Below are 18,178 nucleotides of genomic sequence, written 5' to 3'. Positions count from 1 at the left end.
GTTGACAAAGAAATTAAGATTAGTCACTTCACTTAATGCCTTGCTGCTGCTGTTTGCACTAGACTGAATGAAAAGACCTCCCTTTGGCCTTCCAGAGGCGTTTAATTAAGGCCTACATTATTAAAAATACATTTCTGAGAGAAGCACTCAAATCTCATCATGTTGGAATGAAAAAACGATACCTAAGATCTCTGTGATCATGAAACAATGTAATTTATGAATGTGAAAGATTATTTGCCTGAAAATGTCCTGAAAATCAAAAATACTTGAAGGAAAAAACAGTACATTATTCAGAGGAGTTGTGGACAATGATTTGTCTGGGCGTCCTACAGTATTTATATGCAGAGAGATGAGTTAAGTGTTGTAACTTTAATCCTGCCATTCTCAGACTTCTGAGTGTTACCAGGAGCATATTTTTTTCGAAGAGTTTGTAGAATAAAGTGTCACATTAGTTGACACTGTCATGATGTGTAAAAATGCAGGAGAAGGCTAAAGTGAAGGCATAGAGGTTTTCATATTATTGCTTAATGAAACCTCTCAGATAAACCTTTGTTAAGCTCTTGGACTTTCCTATATGAGAAACTATATAGCAACTTTTGTCACACTTCCAGTCAACACTGGTCTAATGCAAAGCCATATCTCTGACAGGGTTTCATGCTCACATTAGTCTGAGAAAACATTCTGTGGTGTCTCAAAGTGAACAGGTAACTCAGACATTTGGCCACCTCCATTATTTGTGATTCAGTTGCTGTGTACTATGATACATACAGTACACACCTCTCTCACAGCACACACCAAATATGCTACAGTGCTATCTGTATATCTGTTCACATCCACACTCATCTACACGTATCTTTCTCAAAAAAGGCAGTAACATCAAGTGGCAAGGTTCTACTTGTGCTACTTACCTTTCCTGGAAGGTTCTATGTTTTACTCGCTGCAAAAAGATTAAGAAAAACAACATTTTACTAGTGGGTGTATCCAACCAGATAGACCAGAAACCTGTTAGTCTTTTTTTTTTTTACTATACTTTTCTATTTTCCTTCTAAGGTATGCCCCCACCTCCTCCTGAGCAATACTTTCTTTGCCCTTGAATAAGCAGATGGGGAGGGACTTGGAAGTCTCTCCCAGTTTCTAAACAAGTGTCAGTAATCCTTACCCGTTGGATTATTTCCAGATGCTCTTGGGAATTACTGAAGTTTTTGCCAATGTCGAATATGCAAAAGGTTTCCCTCTGGCAGGCAGTAACCCAGTTCTGATATTCAGAAGTATCAGGAATCCGATCCAGAAAAATACGAAAGGCTTCCCACACAGCTTCCTGGCAGACTGAGTAAGAAGAAAAGGGCTGGAGATGGATGTTGTCTACCAAAAAGTAAACTTGAAAGCCTTTTAAAAGTGGTTTGGTATATACACATTCATCATTCGAAATGAAGGAACACACTTTGAAATGTTGGTTAAAATTAAATGCTTTTAGAGAGATGAATTTTCAAACTTATTAGAAAAACCATTTTAAGAGAAACTTGCAATTTAAAAGCTGTTGCCCGTAGCACTTTACTTTGGAAAGCTCATTACTGTGAGATGGGTCATTTTTTTTCAGTACTTGGTACCTACTTGTACTTAGAGTGAGTTCATTATCTGCATTATCAGTGTCTCTGAAATTAGTGCAGTCAGTTTCTCTAGGTATACTCTAAACTTGCTGTAGGGATATACTCACCCAACTGTGTTAGGGCCCCTCAATAATACCTCAGGAGCAACTTGCCCTCCCAGTAGAGCAGCTGCATGTGGAGCAGATGTGGTCAGACTATTAAAAAGGAACAGGCTGTCTTTTGAGGAGATATATTCGTTATGAGCTAGCAGTTAAAGCTACTTTTCTACCCTCTTTTTCTCGCAACTCTCTAGTACCTGTTTTTCTGAGCGGCAACTGCTGAATAAAGATACACTATCTGATGATAAGTAATCCAGTTACCAGATAAACGTGACACGTGACCAGCTGAGGAGGTAGTGTAGATGATTCCGTGCTTTCACCCAGTTTGCCCCACATCAGAGACTGTCCTCATCGTGACTTATGCTATAGTGTGTTATTTCAGAGTTTGTGTAGGGTCACAGTAGGCTCAGGTTATCCAATAGAAACTGTCTGAGCTCCTATATCTGAGCTCTTTTGTGTCTTGTGCTCATTCCTGGAGGCATATTTGTGTGTGTTAAAAAAAATAATTGTGTCATTTTTCTTAGAAAGCAGAAACATTCTCTAGAGGACTGAAATGATCCACAGTGCTATTGCAGTTCTAATTGTATCATGGGACTTGGAGGGTTAGAAGTGATCTCCTAGACTTTAGACAGAGAAAACAACAGACCTGAAGGTATATGTACAAAACAAAATAAAGGTAAGATTGTGCCCCAGATAGGCACAGGCTGTAAGGCTCCAGCATGGATACCAGGTTACCTTTCCATGAAGGCTTGTGCTGTGGTTACAGATTCAGGGATTGTGATCTTTCCTTGCAGGAAATATTTTCTGAGGTTTTAATGAAGGATACTGTAATGCAAAATGTGCAGTTATTCAAGGGAGTAGAAACTGCTTTTTCTGACTGAATGTACAAATTATTCTGCTGCAGTCATCTCTTTGATTGCTTGCTTTTTGGGGAAGTACTCAAGTTTCAGTTGAAGAACTGGATGACGCCTGTTCAGAGAATTTTGTGAGTGTAGGGCGCTACTGAGGAAAAGGAGTTGTAAGTTTAAACCTGCTTGCACTACAAGACTCATAAAGTCCAGCTGATATGCTGCTCTCCAAAAAGTTGGTAGTATTGTCATATTCAGTTTTTTTAAAAGAAAGGGTCATACTTATGGTTCTTTGAGTTCAACTAATGATACCAGCCTATTTCAGGACTGCTTGTTTTCAGCCCCATCTGGGATGTAACCAGTGAGTTTCAGGGGCTTTCAGGATTAATTTGAATTTAAGAAATGTTTCTTGGATCAACCTCTTTAAAGTATTTCAGATTTCTGTCTAGTGCCCATTGGATACTACAATGGAGACCAAATACTTCTGTATCTATAGCAATAGCTACAGACATTGGTGTAATTTTCCCATGTTGCCTGTAGCAAGTGGCTGCTGGAGTAAAAGTTTTGCAGCTCTGCATCCAGGTTTCATTTCAGAGGGAGCTATCTGAAAGAGAGCCGAGGAGCAGCCATGTTCCATCGATGTATGTGGGTGTTTGGAGACCAATATAGAGGAAAACCAGATAAGCAGAGGTGATTTAGAGGGTAGATGTTGCCTTGGATACTTGCATTCCAGAAATGCTGACTACATTTTAGAATTAGCTTTGGACTATCTAGCTGCAGTGCAAAAATATGCGTTTTTCTAATACAAATTTTAACAGTCACTGAGTGAAAGACTGGGAGGGATAGAGGGAGGAAGAGAGAAAATAAGAAACCCAGGAGCCTATCTGCACTGTGCTCTCTAGGGACCTAGAATTGGAGTGGTAACTCTGTAGGCTCTCTATGGGCAAGGGGAGTAAAAAAGGGCTGGGGAGAGAGCAAATTAGATGAGAAAGAGCAGAAGAAATATTTGAGACATTTTGAAAAGAAGACTAAGTTCTCTTCATGACCTGATGACAATTATCTCAGTGTTTGTTGTATACTAACACTTCTACAGCCTTACTGTAACTACAGATACACCAGCATATTTGTGCAATGACCAATTGATACTTTCATTATTTGTCTTAAACTGGTGGGATTAATTCTGAGTTGAAATGATGGTACCTGCTGCACTTATGAGAAAGGTGGTACATCTTTATATGGTAATGCAAGCACAATTTGGTCTTCATGTTCAGCCGTGCTAGAACACCATGCAATTACTCCAAGTTCATTAGTCCTTTGAGTGCATTTTTTTATTTTCTTCTGGTACCTGTCTGTATTGAACCCTTCTGATGCACATGTAACATTATCTATATTATGCTTATCTATGTAAAAATAAACCATACAGCAAATAGCACATACACTACCTAAAGGTGAAGAACAAGATTCTGGAAAATTACTGTGTTTCCTCAGTTAAAAGAAAGATTTTGCAGGAGGAAGTACATGCTACAATAATCATCTTACCTCTTAATCTATAGTAAGCTTGGTGACTGGCTAAAATCTGCTTCATGGATTCTTGTGGGCAAACTTTCACACCGGTTGAGAAAAAGGATGACCTCTTTGTTCGGTGTTTTGCCATGTCAAATATCCGCCTTATGGTTGATACTCTGGACCTCTTTGTTGTTCTTTCTGTTTTGTCTGACCCTGAGGCATCTGCAAGATGTTTGGCTTCAGCATGGTTTATTTTATTAGGAATTTCTGGAAAAGATAAAAATATATCATGTACATAAACATAGTTTGCATAGGTAGTAGGTATCCAAGGCAAGTTCATGTCTGGAGAATGGGAATGAACTCGAGAGTCCCTTTTGTTACATTATAGTGGTGTCAATGCCCTGACCAAATTAGTGTGCTGAGGTGAAGCATCCTGTGATCACATGGGGGAACTGGGGCTCGAGAGACCTGGCAACTAATTTCCTTATATCTCAACACGTGACCCCAGGACACGTAGGGTAAAAGTGTCAGAAGCCCTAAATCCTGTTTTCAAAAGCGACTTTAGATTAGATCCACAAAGGACACTTAAGTGCTTGAACTTTACACTACAACATCTCGTTTGTGAGCATATTGACCTGTGGAGAACTTTACAGTGCAATGATAAGTAATGGTCTGGAGCTTGGGGAAAGTAAAGAATATCTGTATCAGTCCACAGTGTAAGTAGGTGTCTACACTACCAGAGAAGTTAAATGAGAAATTTTTGTACCTTAAATCTCCAGCCTTTAAGATATTTTTACTGTTCCTTTGGGCTTCAAGGCACATATCCCTTCACATCAGGTTCATAGTCTTGCACCTATCCCAAGAACTAGACCCCGAAGCTTTCAAAAGTTGAACAGGAGTTTTATTGCCCGTGGGGAAAGAAGGAGGTGTTTCCACTCTCCCTCTTTTACTCCACAGTGCACTCCTCTATCCTTCCCTCACATAAACTGAAGTATTAGCTAGAACAGACTACAATTGTTTCTTTACAACTGGTTTATAGGTGTTGTGAAAGCTCTGGCATTGTATTTCAATAGATCTTCAACAATTCCTGGCAAAGTGGAACAACTACAGTTTAAAAAAGCGAAATTAGTGAGTGGGAATTGAAGATCTAGGATTAAATTTTACTTATGGAACTGTTCAGCTATTAAAAATGGAAATGCCTCAAGGGTGTCCCAGTGGACAAGCACAGGAACTCCCATCACAACAGACATGCAAAATTCACGACTAATTTAGTTCCACTTCCTAAGTATTTGTGATTCAGTATTACATGACATAGCAGCTAAATTTAATGTAAAATGTTGGTGATTAAAAATAGCATATATATTACACATTTAAATGAGCTGAAATACAGCATTTTGCAGGATCATGTGACGAGAGCAGTTAGTACCTTTTAGACTGTCTTCCAAAATTTTGTATACATATTAATAAAGATGTTAAAATTAATCTGGAAATACCTTTTTTGGTTGCCTTTTAATAAACTTGACGCAGCGATTACAGATAAAAATTAAAGAGAAATGTAATCAGAATAAAAGAAATTGTCAAAGAATTGGGAAACTTTAAGCAAAGAATATATGTTCCTGAATTCTGATGAATCAAATGAAAAATATACTTTGAACAATGGCTTAAAAACTTGTAACAGAAGAATAAAAGGAAATAATCATGTTAAAAAAATAAATTCAGTAAAAGCAGCACTATCAAAAAAAATGTAAGATTAGGAGTTTGCTGGAGAAAGAAGAAATGTCATGCTGCATATAACAAACACTAATTATCATGTTCTTAGGGAAACCAAGACAAAATAAGGAAGGTTAAAACCACATTATCTTGACAATTCGGAACCGTGTTAATTAAATGCTAAAAGTAGGCAGATAAATAATAAAGAAAAAATACTTGAAAAGCATACTGTTACAGAAAGAACAGTACTTGAAATAAAGCATAGGGAAAGTTTCACCGTGTATGTCAGTGTACATGTATGTGTATCTATTTGTCTCAGTTCTTATTTAACTTCAAAATGAACATCCAATGTTTACAGTGTAGAAATAATGGTGACATCTGTATTTTGAGATAGGTGCTATTCTGATACAGTAAAAAGTCTACTGGTTGATTATGATGAATATTGTCTGAAAGAAAGGAAGTTATAAAATAAGGGCAACAGGTTATCATTATGCTGTGTAATGCATGCCAGAGGCAGCAGTCTGTAGATCTATAACTGCCTCATTGTTGCAAGGTAATTTAAAATAATGATGCAGTCATATAATGTTTGACATTCAATGAAATGGAAGTACCTTTTCCACATTAATGTTCTGATCATGAACCCATAAACTGCATAAAAGCTGTGAAAACGCATCGCTAAGTTCATCAGAAACCACAAGTGGCCAAACACTCCATCAGCTGAGACAATGAGTTATTTGAACGATATATGGGATGAGAGAATGCCATTGATTTTTCAAGGCAGACCCCTGAAACACCCTAGAAGAAAAAACCAAAAATCCACATGGAAGGTAGCCAGTTGTAGGTCCTTTCACAAGGTACACCTTTTACAATGTATATTAACTGCAACAGACCAGCTGCCCAGGCAGTCTGACCAACTGGGGCAGAGGATTTTGTCACTAAGCTCTTTGATAGCTTTTGTATGAAGCAGAGGCCTTTCTTGAAGGATTTACTTCTTCTCCAGGATTTACCCCTAAGTCATTAACTTGAATTAAGAACTATACAGTTTGTAAGACTGACAAGGAGATTCTTCTCAAATGATTGTTGTAATGATTTCAAACTCTTCAGGTTAGAGTCCCTTTTTGGGTTTTTCAGTCTGAGAAAATGACCTGACTTCTTCTGCTTCGATTAGAGCTGTTCTGCCAGCCTATTTTGGGTGGATTTAAATTCTTTCTCTTTTCACTGCTTTTTTTTGAGGGATCTGTTTCTAAAGTATCTCTATTGTAATGGGTTTAATTTAATTTATACCTTCTTGTTAGTAAATTTCCAGTGCTAGAATAACTCTTATTATCATAACTCCTTGAAATCACTTTTTTACTAAACTTAAGCAAAATTTCGATTGGAGAAAACATCAGCCCTTCTCTCCATATGATTGCCCAAAATTAATTTCCTAATATTTACTGATTGTGAATGGGAGAAAACCTGCCTTCTGCTAAAAACATTTGCTCATAATTCTTCAGACTTGTGTTTTCCCCTGGTTTCTGGAAATTCTGAGCTGAGAAATTTTTACCTACAACTCCCAGGTGGTTCAGCCACATACTTTACATATTTCTCCATCTATGACTTTCTAGAGGCTTTGCTTTCATCACCCTGGATTGGAAAAAAATTAATCAAAAAAGACACATACTATTATGAAATTGAATCCGTACATATTAGGTGATCTCTTTCCTTTTTACCATGCAACATGCTAATCGAATAAACTGGAGAGGTGCAATTTTACAGGGTACATCATTTGATCATGTGTGATCAAAAATCCCAATAATACTAGGCTGGTATGCTCTTCTTAAAATAAGTAATCTTTCTAAATTTTTTTGTCCTCACTCTATTTTCTGAAATAAACATATGTAATTAAAATATTCAGAGTTTACCTTAAATAAAACCTGTCCAATTTGACTTTTTCTTGTTTAACTCTGTTGTTTAACTCAGTTTTACCTTTAAAAGTTAAACTTAAGATTTTGAGTTTCCTTTGATAGTTTTAGGGCAGAAGGGCAGACAACTCTAGAAGTCTGCTAAGAAGTCTACTAGTTTAGTGTACTTCAGCTTATTCCCCAAGATGTCTTAAACAAACCTGTAATTCTCCTCCTTTATTCTCACATGAAAGAACCTACACCATTGTCCTCATTTTGCAGGTGACATACTTGAGGAAAAATATTGAGGTAGTTTTATCTACATAGTCTCTGTCAGCTCTTATTAAAATCTGGAGTTCCTGACCTCCAGTTCTGAACTTAGACAAATATAACAAAATTTTTTCAAAATACCATAAAGCAATTTTCAAAACATGATACAGCAATCTAATTCATATGGGATCTAATCAAATTGCTTTGATATCTGTACTGATCTCTCAAGTGCATAGTACTGTTCTTCAGGTTTTGTTTTCAGGCAGATAAATAGTATTCATTTCACAAAAAGAAAATCTGAAATCCTTGGAATTAGGCCAGGCCTCTCCTCTGTGTCTCTTGAGACCTGTGTTATCAAATTTATACCCTAACTAAAATAACAAGGCAGGAATAATATTTTTCAAAGGTGAGAATTCTTATGTGTTTTTAATAATCTGCATAATGGAAAAGGAGAAGCATCGTTATTGAACTGGATTCTAGTGAAAGAGTTTAAAGCCATTTGGATAACTGGTCATCACTGGGGTTTTTTGTTGTTTGTTTGTTTTAAATTTGCTTTTATAAACACAGGAGCAAGAAGCTCATATTCGTACCTTTTTGTATAAGTGTAGTGGATGTTCCTCTCTACAACTTTATTAATTTCTCTCTGTTAATAGTATCAGTTTCGGGAGTCCTTCAATTTTGGTGTTGGTAGTTGGAGTTTTTTTCAACAATGTAGACAATCTCTGTGTAGGAACGTTTGTCTACAGCATGATCTTTGCAGTAAACTTCTAGTTTGCCCTGAGGAAATTTAGATGTTATCATATACAAAGAGAAGAATTTAAGATATGATAACTAAAGATTTGGCAGCAAAATTCAGGGTGACAAAAGTCTGAGTAACCCATCATTAAATCATTGCAAGGTTTGAAATGTGTGAAGAAGCAGATGAGTCTGAAAAATAAGTGAATGGTCTTAGGATAGAGAGGAATGCTTGACTGATAAATGAGATCTATTGCCTGCAAAATAAAATAATTGTTAATTAAAAGTTAAAGCTTATTTAAGGGAACTGATGAAATATGATGAGGAAAGCTTATCAAGTTTAATTCAGCAAAGATCCTGTAAATGTGTTGCTGCTAAATATATAGTGGGGCCAACAGTACCATGATGATATCTGAGCCAGAAACCAAAGCACGGCTGACTAGCCACGGAAAGTTGATCTTGAGATTTCTTAAAGGGCTGATCAATGTAAACACCAGATGAAGCATAGAAAGTACAAAGAGAGGTAATATCCTGGACTCTTTCTCCTTACAGTAGTCTCCTCCTGTCATGACAATAGTGAAGATACCACATTCTAGTGGCACTTGCCAGTGACAGACAGGGTGCCCATGACATGTTCTCTCCTTATATTAAAATATGACGTGGCCTTATCATCACATGCAGCCGAGATCCTGCATGTGAGTACTAGGAACAGCACTTATCTTCTCTCAGAGAAGCATGCAACCATGTCTATCTTCCTACACAGATGTGAAAATGGAGGCCCTTTCCTTGTACTCTTGTTTGGGCATTCTTTGCCAGGGCTTTTTCAGACACTGTAACTGTGTTTGCATTGCATGTCCAAGCTTGTTTTTACAGCCATAAAGGCCCACAGTTTTAAAAACTTCAGAGTATGGAATTCCATGTTAGAAAAGTTAATGCTAATGTTTAATCTACTCAGGTCTGTCTCTGAGAACTCAGTGCTCTTAAACACAAGATTATATGGCTTGCTTGTAGTTATCTTTCGGTCCAATATATTATTTCACTGTTTTTAATGCACACAGTGAAAGAACATTGAAAGGAATTACTAAGGGGACTCAGCCAAAATTATTGTTGCATCCTGGTGGGTCTCATCTGGTCTCTGACTGGGGTACCTGAGGCACAGGAGGGAACTCAGTTTGTATCTCACTTCTTCAGATTTAGTGCACTTAACCAGTGAACTTCTGGGTAAGAGGGCAGTATCCACTACTGTGGGGAAGTTTTGATGAAAGATAAGCAGCTGACTTTGATGTTTAAGCTCAAAAGAGGAATTGTGATCAGAAGAGAATGCCTCTGTTTATAAAAGAGGAGAAGAGGGCGAAGACATTTATATTAAAAGTGAATAGTTTTAATTTATCAGAATAAATATTGACAAAGATGAGTTTGGTAATTCCTGTTTGGTATGCTGAGTTTGTGAATTCCATTCTTAAATATGACTAATTAGTAACGTCGCCTTTGGAGTGAGGCCTTGGTATCTCATTGTGGCAAAGTGCTCTGAGGGCCAGGTCCAGGCCTTTGGTGTAAGGTTAAGCTGTGGTAAACTGGCCAACATCCACTACCAAATTCCCAGTTCAAGTACCACCAAGCTGGTGTCTATACACCGAGCAATACAAAATCCTTCACGCATCTCTAATATCTTGTGATGTAAGATTCAGCATCACCTGACTCATCAGGGAAGTGCAGTGGAGACAATACTGGTCTGAACCCTGTACCTCTTGCTTGGATTCACCGTGACAAAACATCACCTTGCACATATTCACAAGCTGTGCTCAAGATCTCTATGACACAGGAGAGGAAATACTGGCTTCTACTTAAAAGGTAAGTTCTATAATTTTCAACCTTTTAAAGACTATGTTAATTTTTAAAAATAGATCTGTACGAAGGGATTTTCCTTCTTGAGAATCCAGGAAAATGGTGGGTTTTCATAAATCCTGCTTCTTGGCAGGAATGCATGAGGATGTTTCTTTAAACGTTTATGGAAGATGAGGAATGTAGTTACTGTTAGTAGTGCTCAAATAAGGTAAGGCTCACATGAATCCTTATGTGATATTCCTTTGTTATCCTTATGTTAAAAATACTAAGTGTTTGGTTATAATGAAACAATCTACATTTCAGAACACATAGGAGAATAAATCTGAAGAAGAATATGATGAGTTATTTTGAAACCCATTACATTATTAAATGGGTGAATTTTAATAAAAACTCCAAACCTTTTTGTTTTAATGGTTTTATATTCAAAGCTAGGAGATGGCATAAGTAATTGTTCTTTTTCAGAACCCTTTAAATTAACCTGGATTTATATTTTGGTACCAAAGGTCACTGCTGTCATCAGCCAATGTGCTTTTGGATTTCAGTAAGTGTGAAGAATTTAATTTTGGAAAGTAGATAACGCAGAGAAACTAAAGCAGATATCATAATCCCTCAACTGTTCCCCTCCTCCCAGATACACAAAACCATGTGGTTTTCTACACCAAGTGGAGAAACGCAATTGTTAACCAACTTCAGACAGAAAGCTAAGAAGATAATTTGAAGCAAGTTTTATGAAATTTATTCATAGACCTTGAAGCAGTCAAACGAAGCCTTTTCTCCCTCTCTAAGCAGATAATTTGGTAATATCTTTGAATTATGCTAACTATATAATTAATGGCAAAATAATTATGGTGAATTATCTATGTATTATAGAGATGAGAATAGAATGCTTAATATGCCACTGATAAGTTTTTCCTGCTTTTGTGAATATAGTTGTCCTATACTATAGGTGAATCCACCTTCATATTAAATGCTGTCTGTACCAACCACAAATCTTGAACATGCTGAAAGCTTTATGAGTCAACATGTGATTTTGACACTTCTTCCAACTTGAAAAAATATCTTAAGAAATACATGTTTTCCTAGATGTAATAACTCTCATTAGAGGCAGAAATTTATACATTCTCTTTCAGACAGAAAAGTACAAATTGTTATTTATCAACTCTGTGAACTTCTGCTACTGGAATTCATAGAAAATATCAAAGACCACCTATGGTTTCATTGCCAACCTCTGAATCCTATAACATTCTTCTTCAGGTCTGGAATCTGGACTAGAAACAGCATTAAAAATGACTTTTATAATGTTGACATGTGAAACATGCATTTGTTTGTTTATCCCTGGCCATCTTAGAAGCATCTAACCTGAAAGGCTGTTCTATTAACTAATATGGTTTACATCAAAGGATGCAAGAAAATGCTTTAAATGTATAAGTAGTTCTTGGAGAGATGCATCTGATCTGCAGTGATGAAACACTCAGTTGAACACCTCTGCTATTATTTTTCTGAGTAGTCATTCTCAAGATGTACAGCTGTCCTCTGAGAAAGCCAGTGACACAGCGCAAGTTCATGTTCCAGTTATACTTTGCCATCTGTGTCAAGATTTCAAAAGTTTTGATGATGTGAGTCAAAGAGTCTCAGTGCAGAATGAGCTAGTTGAGATACTTGTATTAAAATATGATGACAATTTGGATGGTTGGCATATGAGAATGCTTCCAGGTGCAAGAAGCCCCAGTGCCATCTCTTTGCTTCAGCTTGTATATTTGGAACAGTTTGATTTTCCTCAGGGTTTAGGGTCACTCATCCTGCAGTACAATCTGCAGTCTCTGGCTAATTGACTCCACCTCATTTTGACAGGGAGTGACTTGGACTTAACCTTGTTTAACTTAGTTATGTATCGAGCTGCATAGACCGAGTTTGGTTTGGAGGACACCTAGTCCAATTCTCAATCTAAGCATGGCAACTTTTTTGTCTAGTTTTGATGGAGAAGAGGAAAGGGAAAAGAACTTGATTAGAACCATCTTCATTTTTGTGCTGTCACCATGAAATCACACACACAAAAAAAGAGTGCCTTGCTGTTTCCTACCTGAAACTGCTCAGGTTTCTATGATCTGTGTCCATTCATATGTATGAAAGGTATACCTAGAACATACCTGAAATACCAGTTTTAGGGGCTAACTGGCTTACTAAGATTATTAATCTACAATTGGGTAAAGTCTGAGAGAGGTATTGAAAGATTCAGAGTGGCCAGTAAGAAGATAATTTTGGCTCTGCACTGAAGTAGAAGTTTAAAAGCCAGTAGAACCTCATCCCTGAAAAGATAAGCACGGTGGCCTTAGTACAATTAATGTAGCTATGAGTCTGAGCCCTACTAATTTGCAAATGTCTGTGTGACTAGGCAGTTGCTGTGAGAATCAACCTAGCAAACTCTGTTGCTGTCCTGCTTTATAACTGCGATGCTTCTTACAAGTCAGGACTTCAGTTTCTGAGTTATACCTCAGGTCCTCATGCTTTTGTGAAATGAGGATGATAGTGCTACTCTGTCAGACTGGTAGTGTGCTTGCACAGAGTGATAAGGTGTGCTACAGTTATGGATGGGTGTATAAACACACCTACACTGTGGCAGGTGTCAGGCTACTCCCAGATGATTGTTAATCATATGTTTCCCACATAGGTTACTATTCTGAATTGTCTGTCCAGTAAATAGCAGCTGACAGTGACTAGATGCTAGTATACATGTATATAAAGGCAGAGAGATAGATATTTCCTTTAGAACATGTGTTATTCAATATCATACATTCCTACGGGGAAGAAATTGAAACACAGCTGGGCTTACAAAGTACAAAATGCATGGAATGTGCAGGATAGTGCATCTAATTCCTGATAAAAATAGAAGAATTGTGTGATAGAAAATGAGCAGAAAACTAATTTTAATCCCAAGGGAACTAGGTTGGACAGAGGTAAAAAAGCAGGAGGAAAACATATACAAAATATTTTAAAGCATTGAAATGTATGTAGTAGAATGCATACACAATTTTCCTTCTGTGAGGAAGAACTGTCTTCCTCTGTAAAGAAGACATTGTTTGCTACATCTGATGGGTGTTGGCCATGTCACTTTGTGCCCTGCTGAAGCCATGGGGACTTCACAGTTAGCTGAGAAATAAAGAATAGGGTAAATGATCTGCATTTTTAGAAGGTTAAGACTCCAGGTTATTTTATTGCAGCCTGTAAAATAATGTCCTGTAAAAGGAGAAATCCTATTAATAGTGATCATCTTGTCCACAGGTGTTTTCAGAGAAAAAAATCCCGCATACCTAGCTGTTCATTCACATATAGTTCACTGATCCCTCTGTCACGGGTGTGACTATTTCTGGAATTAATCTTTAAGATTCAGTGACAAGGTTCTAGTATTTGTATTCAAGTTTGGCTTTTATCCAGAAAATAGGTAACGTTAAAACCCATATAGAATGCAGTTCTACATTTGCTTGAAAAAAAGGTTTTAATTTGTTTATAAGCACAACCAAGAAACCTAACTTTAACTTGATAATTCTTATTTTATGGATGAAGGTAGAAGATAATGTTAGGGCAAAAGGCAGATGTCCTTTCTTTCTTTGAAGCTTTATGTTCTTTGAATTACCTTTTCTGTTGGCTTAACAAGTTTGCTTAACCCTTTTTTTATTGGACAATTATAGTAATGAAGATCTGCAACATTTATTGCTGAACTGGAACAGCCTAGCGGGAAGGGGTGAGTCAGAATGAATTAAAATGATTTCATAGAGCAAACACAAAGCCTTTGTGTCCTAAGGAATGTCTGAGTAAATAGCAAATAGTTGCTTGCTGAATAAAAAATAACACAAAGCAGCCTTGGACATGCTCTGGCTCCCTTACATTCTCAGTATCAAATGCCAGGATGTATCCAGCCACAAGGCATAGTTTTGAGTGTTCAAAGCTTCTCTGGATTTTGGTATTTAGTCTGGGTGTTCAGTGATTTTACTATTCAGATTTTTTGCATAGATTTTGTGGTGTCACAAAGATTTTATTCCCCTCACTTTCCCTTCCCATTGCTAGAGACAATTTGTGTCAGGACAGTGGGAAAATTACAGCCAAAGTTAACCACTGTGTCTCTACAATCTTTATTTTGCTTCCTACTGTTTTCTGTTTGTTTACTGTGGAACTGGAGGTGCTCCTGGACAGCCTCCAAATGTCTGGAAGAAGCACTCTTTTGGTCCTTAAATAGGGAGAGGGAGGAAGAACCAAAAGACATTACTAAGCAAGTCCCACTTTTAAAAAGTTAACCCACTTTTTATTAAATATAAATGTGAGTAAATGCAGATTTTGAATTTAAGATAGGTTTGTTTGGGGTTTGGTTGTTTTTTTGTTTGTTTTTTTAATAAGAAAAAGATATCAACTGATTAACTCTATAAATATTTAGAAATTGTCTGTATGTTTTTTCATTTAAAATGGGGATATTTTATAACATAGTTTCACTTCCTAGTCTGTCACAGTTTACATGTCCTGCAAACTTGAACAGCCATAAAAGCCTCAAAACATCTGTGTTAGGTTCACTACTGAGTGAATCGTACAAGTGTTCAGACTATTGGGAGAGCCTGTGTACTTCTGAAAAACACTTTGTCTAAGTATGTGACCCTAAAGCTAAGTCATAAAATAACAGTTCTGGAAACATCTCTGCTCTGAAAAAGAAGTTTCTTACCACAACCATTAAGTTTTTTGAGATCTGTGTACATACATTTGAAATAACATAGTTAAAAAATATTATGCATGGCATGACTTCTTGTCAATAAAAAGGAATTATTATACATTTATCAATACTGCATATACTTTATAAAGGGGAGACATTTTTCTAATTATTCACATGAATGTATAGAAATGTTTTTTTCCCTCAAAGCTATCAAAAATGAGAAAAATTGAACATGGCTAAATAAGCAAGATGTTAAGTAAAGTTCATGAGTGGTCGTGGTTTCCTGAATGTTGATGAACATTTTATGTAGCAAGTCTTCTACTGCATCTCTTAGGGAGGTGACACCAATTTTGTATTCCTCTCTGTCCAGATAGCCTCCCAGCATTTTGCTGGTGTTTTACACAAAATGTGTTGTAAGGCACAGTCACAGTTTGCAATGGGGTGAAACAATGTGACCTCACTTTTAACATTATTGCTTTCTCAGTTCATAATTAGAAATATGGACTGCAATGCATGAATTGCCTGGAATTCATTCCGTCTCTTTCCATCACAGAATATGCAACTTAAATGCAAAACCAGTGCATTTTCATAGAACTTTTCTTCTTGTTGGGCAGGAAATATCACTCGTTCTCTCATTGTTGGCCGCATTTCTAAAATATCATTAGTGATTAAATGACACTATTTACATGGTATTAAAAAGTAAAATCAAAGAGCAGCACAGTATGAATCTAGTGTTAACTTATATAGTACATTTTTCCAGGGATTTTTTTTCAGTGCTTTAATTGTCCACTAGAGAAGATTTACATCATTTAAGTGAGATATAAAAACTGTATTTCTTAAAGGAAATCTGGGCACAGAAAAGAAAGACAAAAAGTGTAAATAAAACTTTCCAAATATTATTGACAGAAGACTATATTTCACACTGTCTCTTTAACAAATATTTAGAGAACATTGAGGATGCCTCTCTTTTATCATTTTACATTCTTTGCATTTAATTAACAGGCCTGAGATTGACATAAAAATAGAAATCATTGACTTGGGGGCACATAAAGCAGTTGTTATGCTGGCTTTTAATTCAATTATGTAAATATCAAAGCATAGATGGAAACATTATTAAGGAACCTCCTCTAAAATTAAACATATTCACCAAAGCTCTAAATGTACTGAATATAGAAATAATCTGGGAAAATCATATACCATCATTTCCTTTTTGTTGTTGAAGAAGCTTTAAAATTGCTGTGACCCTTTAAATATTTTTAAAATGCGACATAGTTAGCTAATGAATTAAGTACAGAGGAGTTGTCTGTGTTTGTTTTCTTGCAAATCATTTTACAATTATTATTGCAGTAATCCTTACTAGTATTGCTGGGTTTTGTATATTTGTCAGAACGGTGTATTTCTCCAGAATTTGTTTATCTAAAAGTTTTTGAAGTTTTTTTCTGACAATGGCGAGTAAAAGCAAAGATAGACTTTACTATTCTCTCTTCATTTCAGGGATGAAAGACCATCTTTTACAACGTCTGCACTTAGACGTTCTTTCAACTATTTTTCACCTTCATTATGGTTGTTTTTGAAAATATATTTTGTAATAACAGAACATATGCAGGTAAAATGAATCTAGATGGCATCTCTTATTGAGATTGTAAAGCCTGGGAAACATACATGAGAATTGAGGCCAACATTTCCTTTTTCAGCTTTATAGCAGTGTCAGTAACTGTACTGTCTCTAGCTGAATTGTCAAAACACCACGCTCCAAACACAAAATTCTGTAGTATGAAAACTTCTGATCTTGAAATTATTTTCTCAACATATGCAATGTAAAATTAATCTAAACCTTTAATACATGAACTTACCTCTGCTTCCCTGAACTTGGAGAGCAAGGCAAATGATCAAAAATATTAATCCAGTTTTCAAATGCATGCTGTCTATTGATCATTCACAGTTTTCAAGACCAATCATGCAGGAAATAAGAATGTTTCAGTCAAGTAGAAGAATTCTGTTTTCCTAAGGAACTCAAATCCCCAAACGTCTTTTGTCTTATTATTTTTCAGGTGTCCCCAGCCTTGGACTGCATTGAATTGCAACTAGGAAGAGTGCAACAGGTGCCAGAATGCAAGAGCTGGGCAAACCCCTTCAACACACACACTTCTACCCTGGGGGACTGGAGTGGTAAGACAAGAGTGACGAAGTTTTAAAAAAAAGCAGTGTCTGTTTCTGGAATAATCTGTTTATCTGCTGCTCAGACATAATCCCTCTTACGGTCCAGCTGGAAGAGCTTTCTTCATCTTATTAACCTTCTGCAGTGGCATCTGTCAACCCCAGAAGACTTCAGCAACACCATGATAAACAACGGAAGTCTCTTCTAGTTCCCATTGCCTTCAAACATTGATCCTTTGGGTGCTCTGGAAGTATACCCTGTGAGCAGAGGTGAAAGCACGGGGAGCACTAATTCTGCTGTTTTCCAAACCAGTGATCACAAAACCCAAGGAACTTCCTTTGAAGAAGATAGCTTTTTCTGAAAGAACCTACTATGCTATGTTCTTCCACTGCCTATGTCTTGGAATCCTCTCTCCTTCTCGTACCAAAAGGTTGCTGTTGCGATATTCCTATAAGAGCAGTGATGATGATATTCTGTGACAGTGGTGAAGTGATGACTCAGCAGTAAATTGCAGCAGTTTTCAGGGCTGGCACAATCTGATGCCAGACTGTGAGCGGGGAATGGGAAGTGCTGCATGGTGGGAGAAAAACAGAAAGGGTTGGGAAATGCTCTTTCAAGCACATAGCTCTAACCAGGCCAAGAACTGGCAGTGAGTGAATACACTTTTCAGACAGCTCTCCTTCAGCTTCCCAGATAACTATTCTGGTTACATATTTGACATGTGTAAGTGGTCCATCCTTAACCTTCTATTTTTCAAGACCTTTTTTATTGTTGCATTAGACCTAAAAATGCTACCAGATTGTAATTTCTAATGGTCTGTCCCCC

General features: G+C 36.8%; 1 protein-coding gene across 1 annotated transcript in view; it reads right to left on the bottom strand.

The window, feature by feature from the left end:
• Positions 1-17,115, bottom strand: part of IMPG1 (interphotoreceptor matrix proteoglycan 1) — a 53,018-nt gene extending 35,903 nt beyond the window's left edge. The window contains exons 1-4 of the mRNA XM_050314258.1: positions 17,049-17,115; positions 4,093-4,326; positions 1,160-1,326; positions 909-937 (exon numbers count right to left, since the gene is read on the bottom strand). Of these exons, the coding sequence (XP_050170215.1) occupies positions 909-937; positions 1,160-1,326; positions 4,093-4,326; positions 17,049-17,115 (497 nt within the window). The remainder of the gene's footprint in view (positions 1-908; positions 938-1,159; positions 1,327-4,092; positions 4,327-17,048) is intronic.
• Positions 17,116-18,178: the final 1,063 nt, after the last annotated feature.

This window comes from Myiozetetes cayanensis, unplaced genomic scaffold (genome assembly GCF_022539395.1).
Source record: "Myiozetetes cayanensis isolate MyiCay16 unplaced genomic scaffold, myiCay2020 scf2-11, whole genome shotgun sequence".
In the NCBI taxonomy this organism is placed as follows: domain Eukaryota; kingdom Metazoa; phylum Chordata; class Aves; order Passeriformes; family Tyrannidae; genus Myiozetetes; species Myiozetetes cayanensis.
The sequence above is the reverse complement of the archived record's forward strand: the minus strand, read 5'-3'. Positions and strand labels throughout refer to the sequence as shown.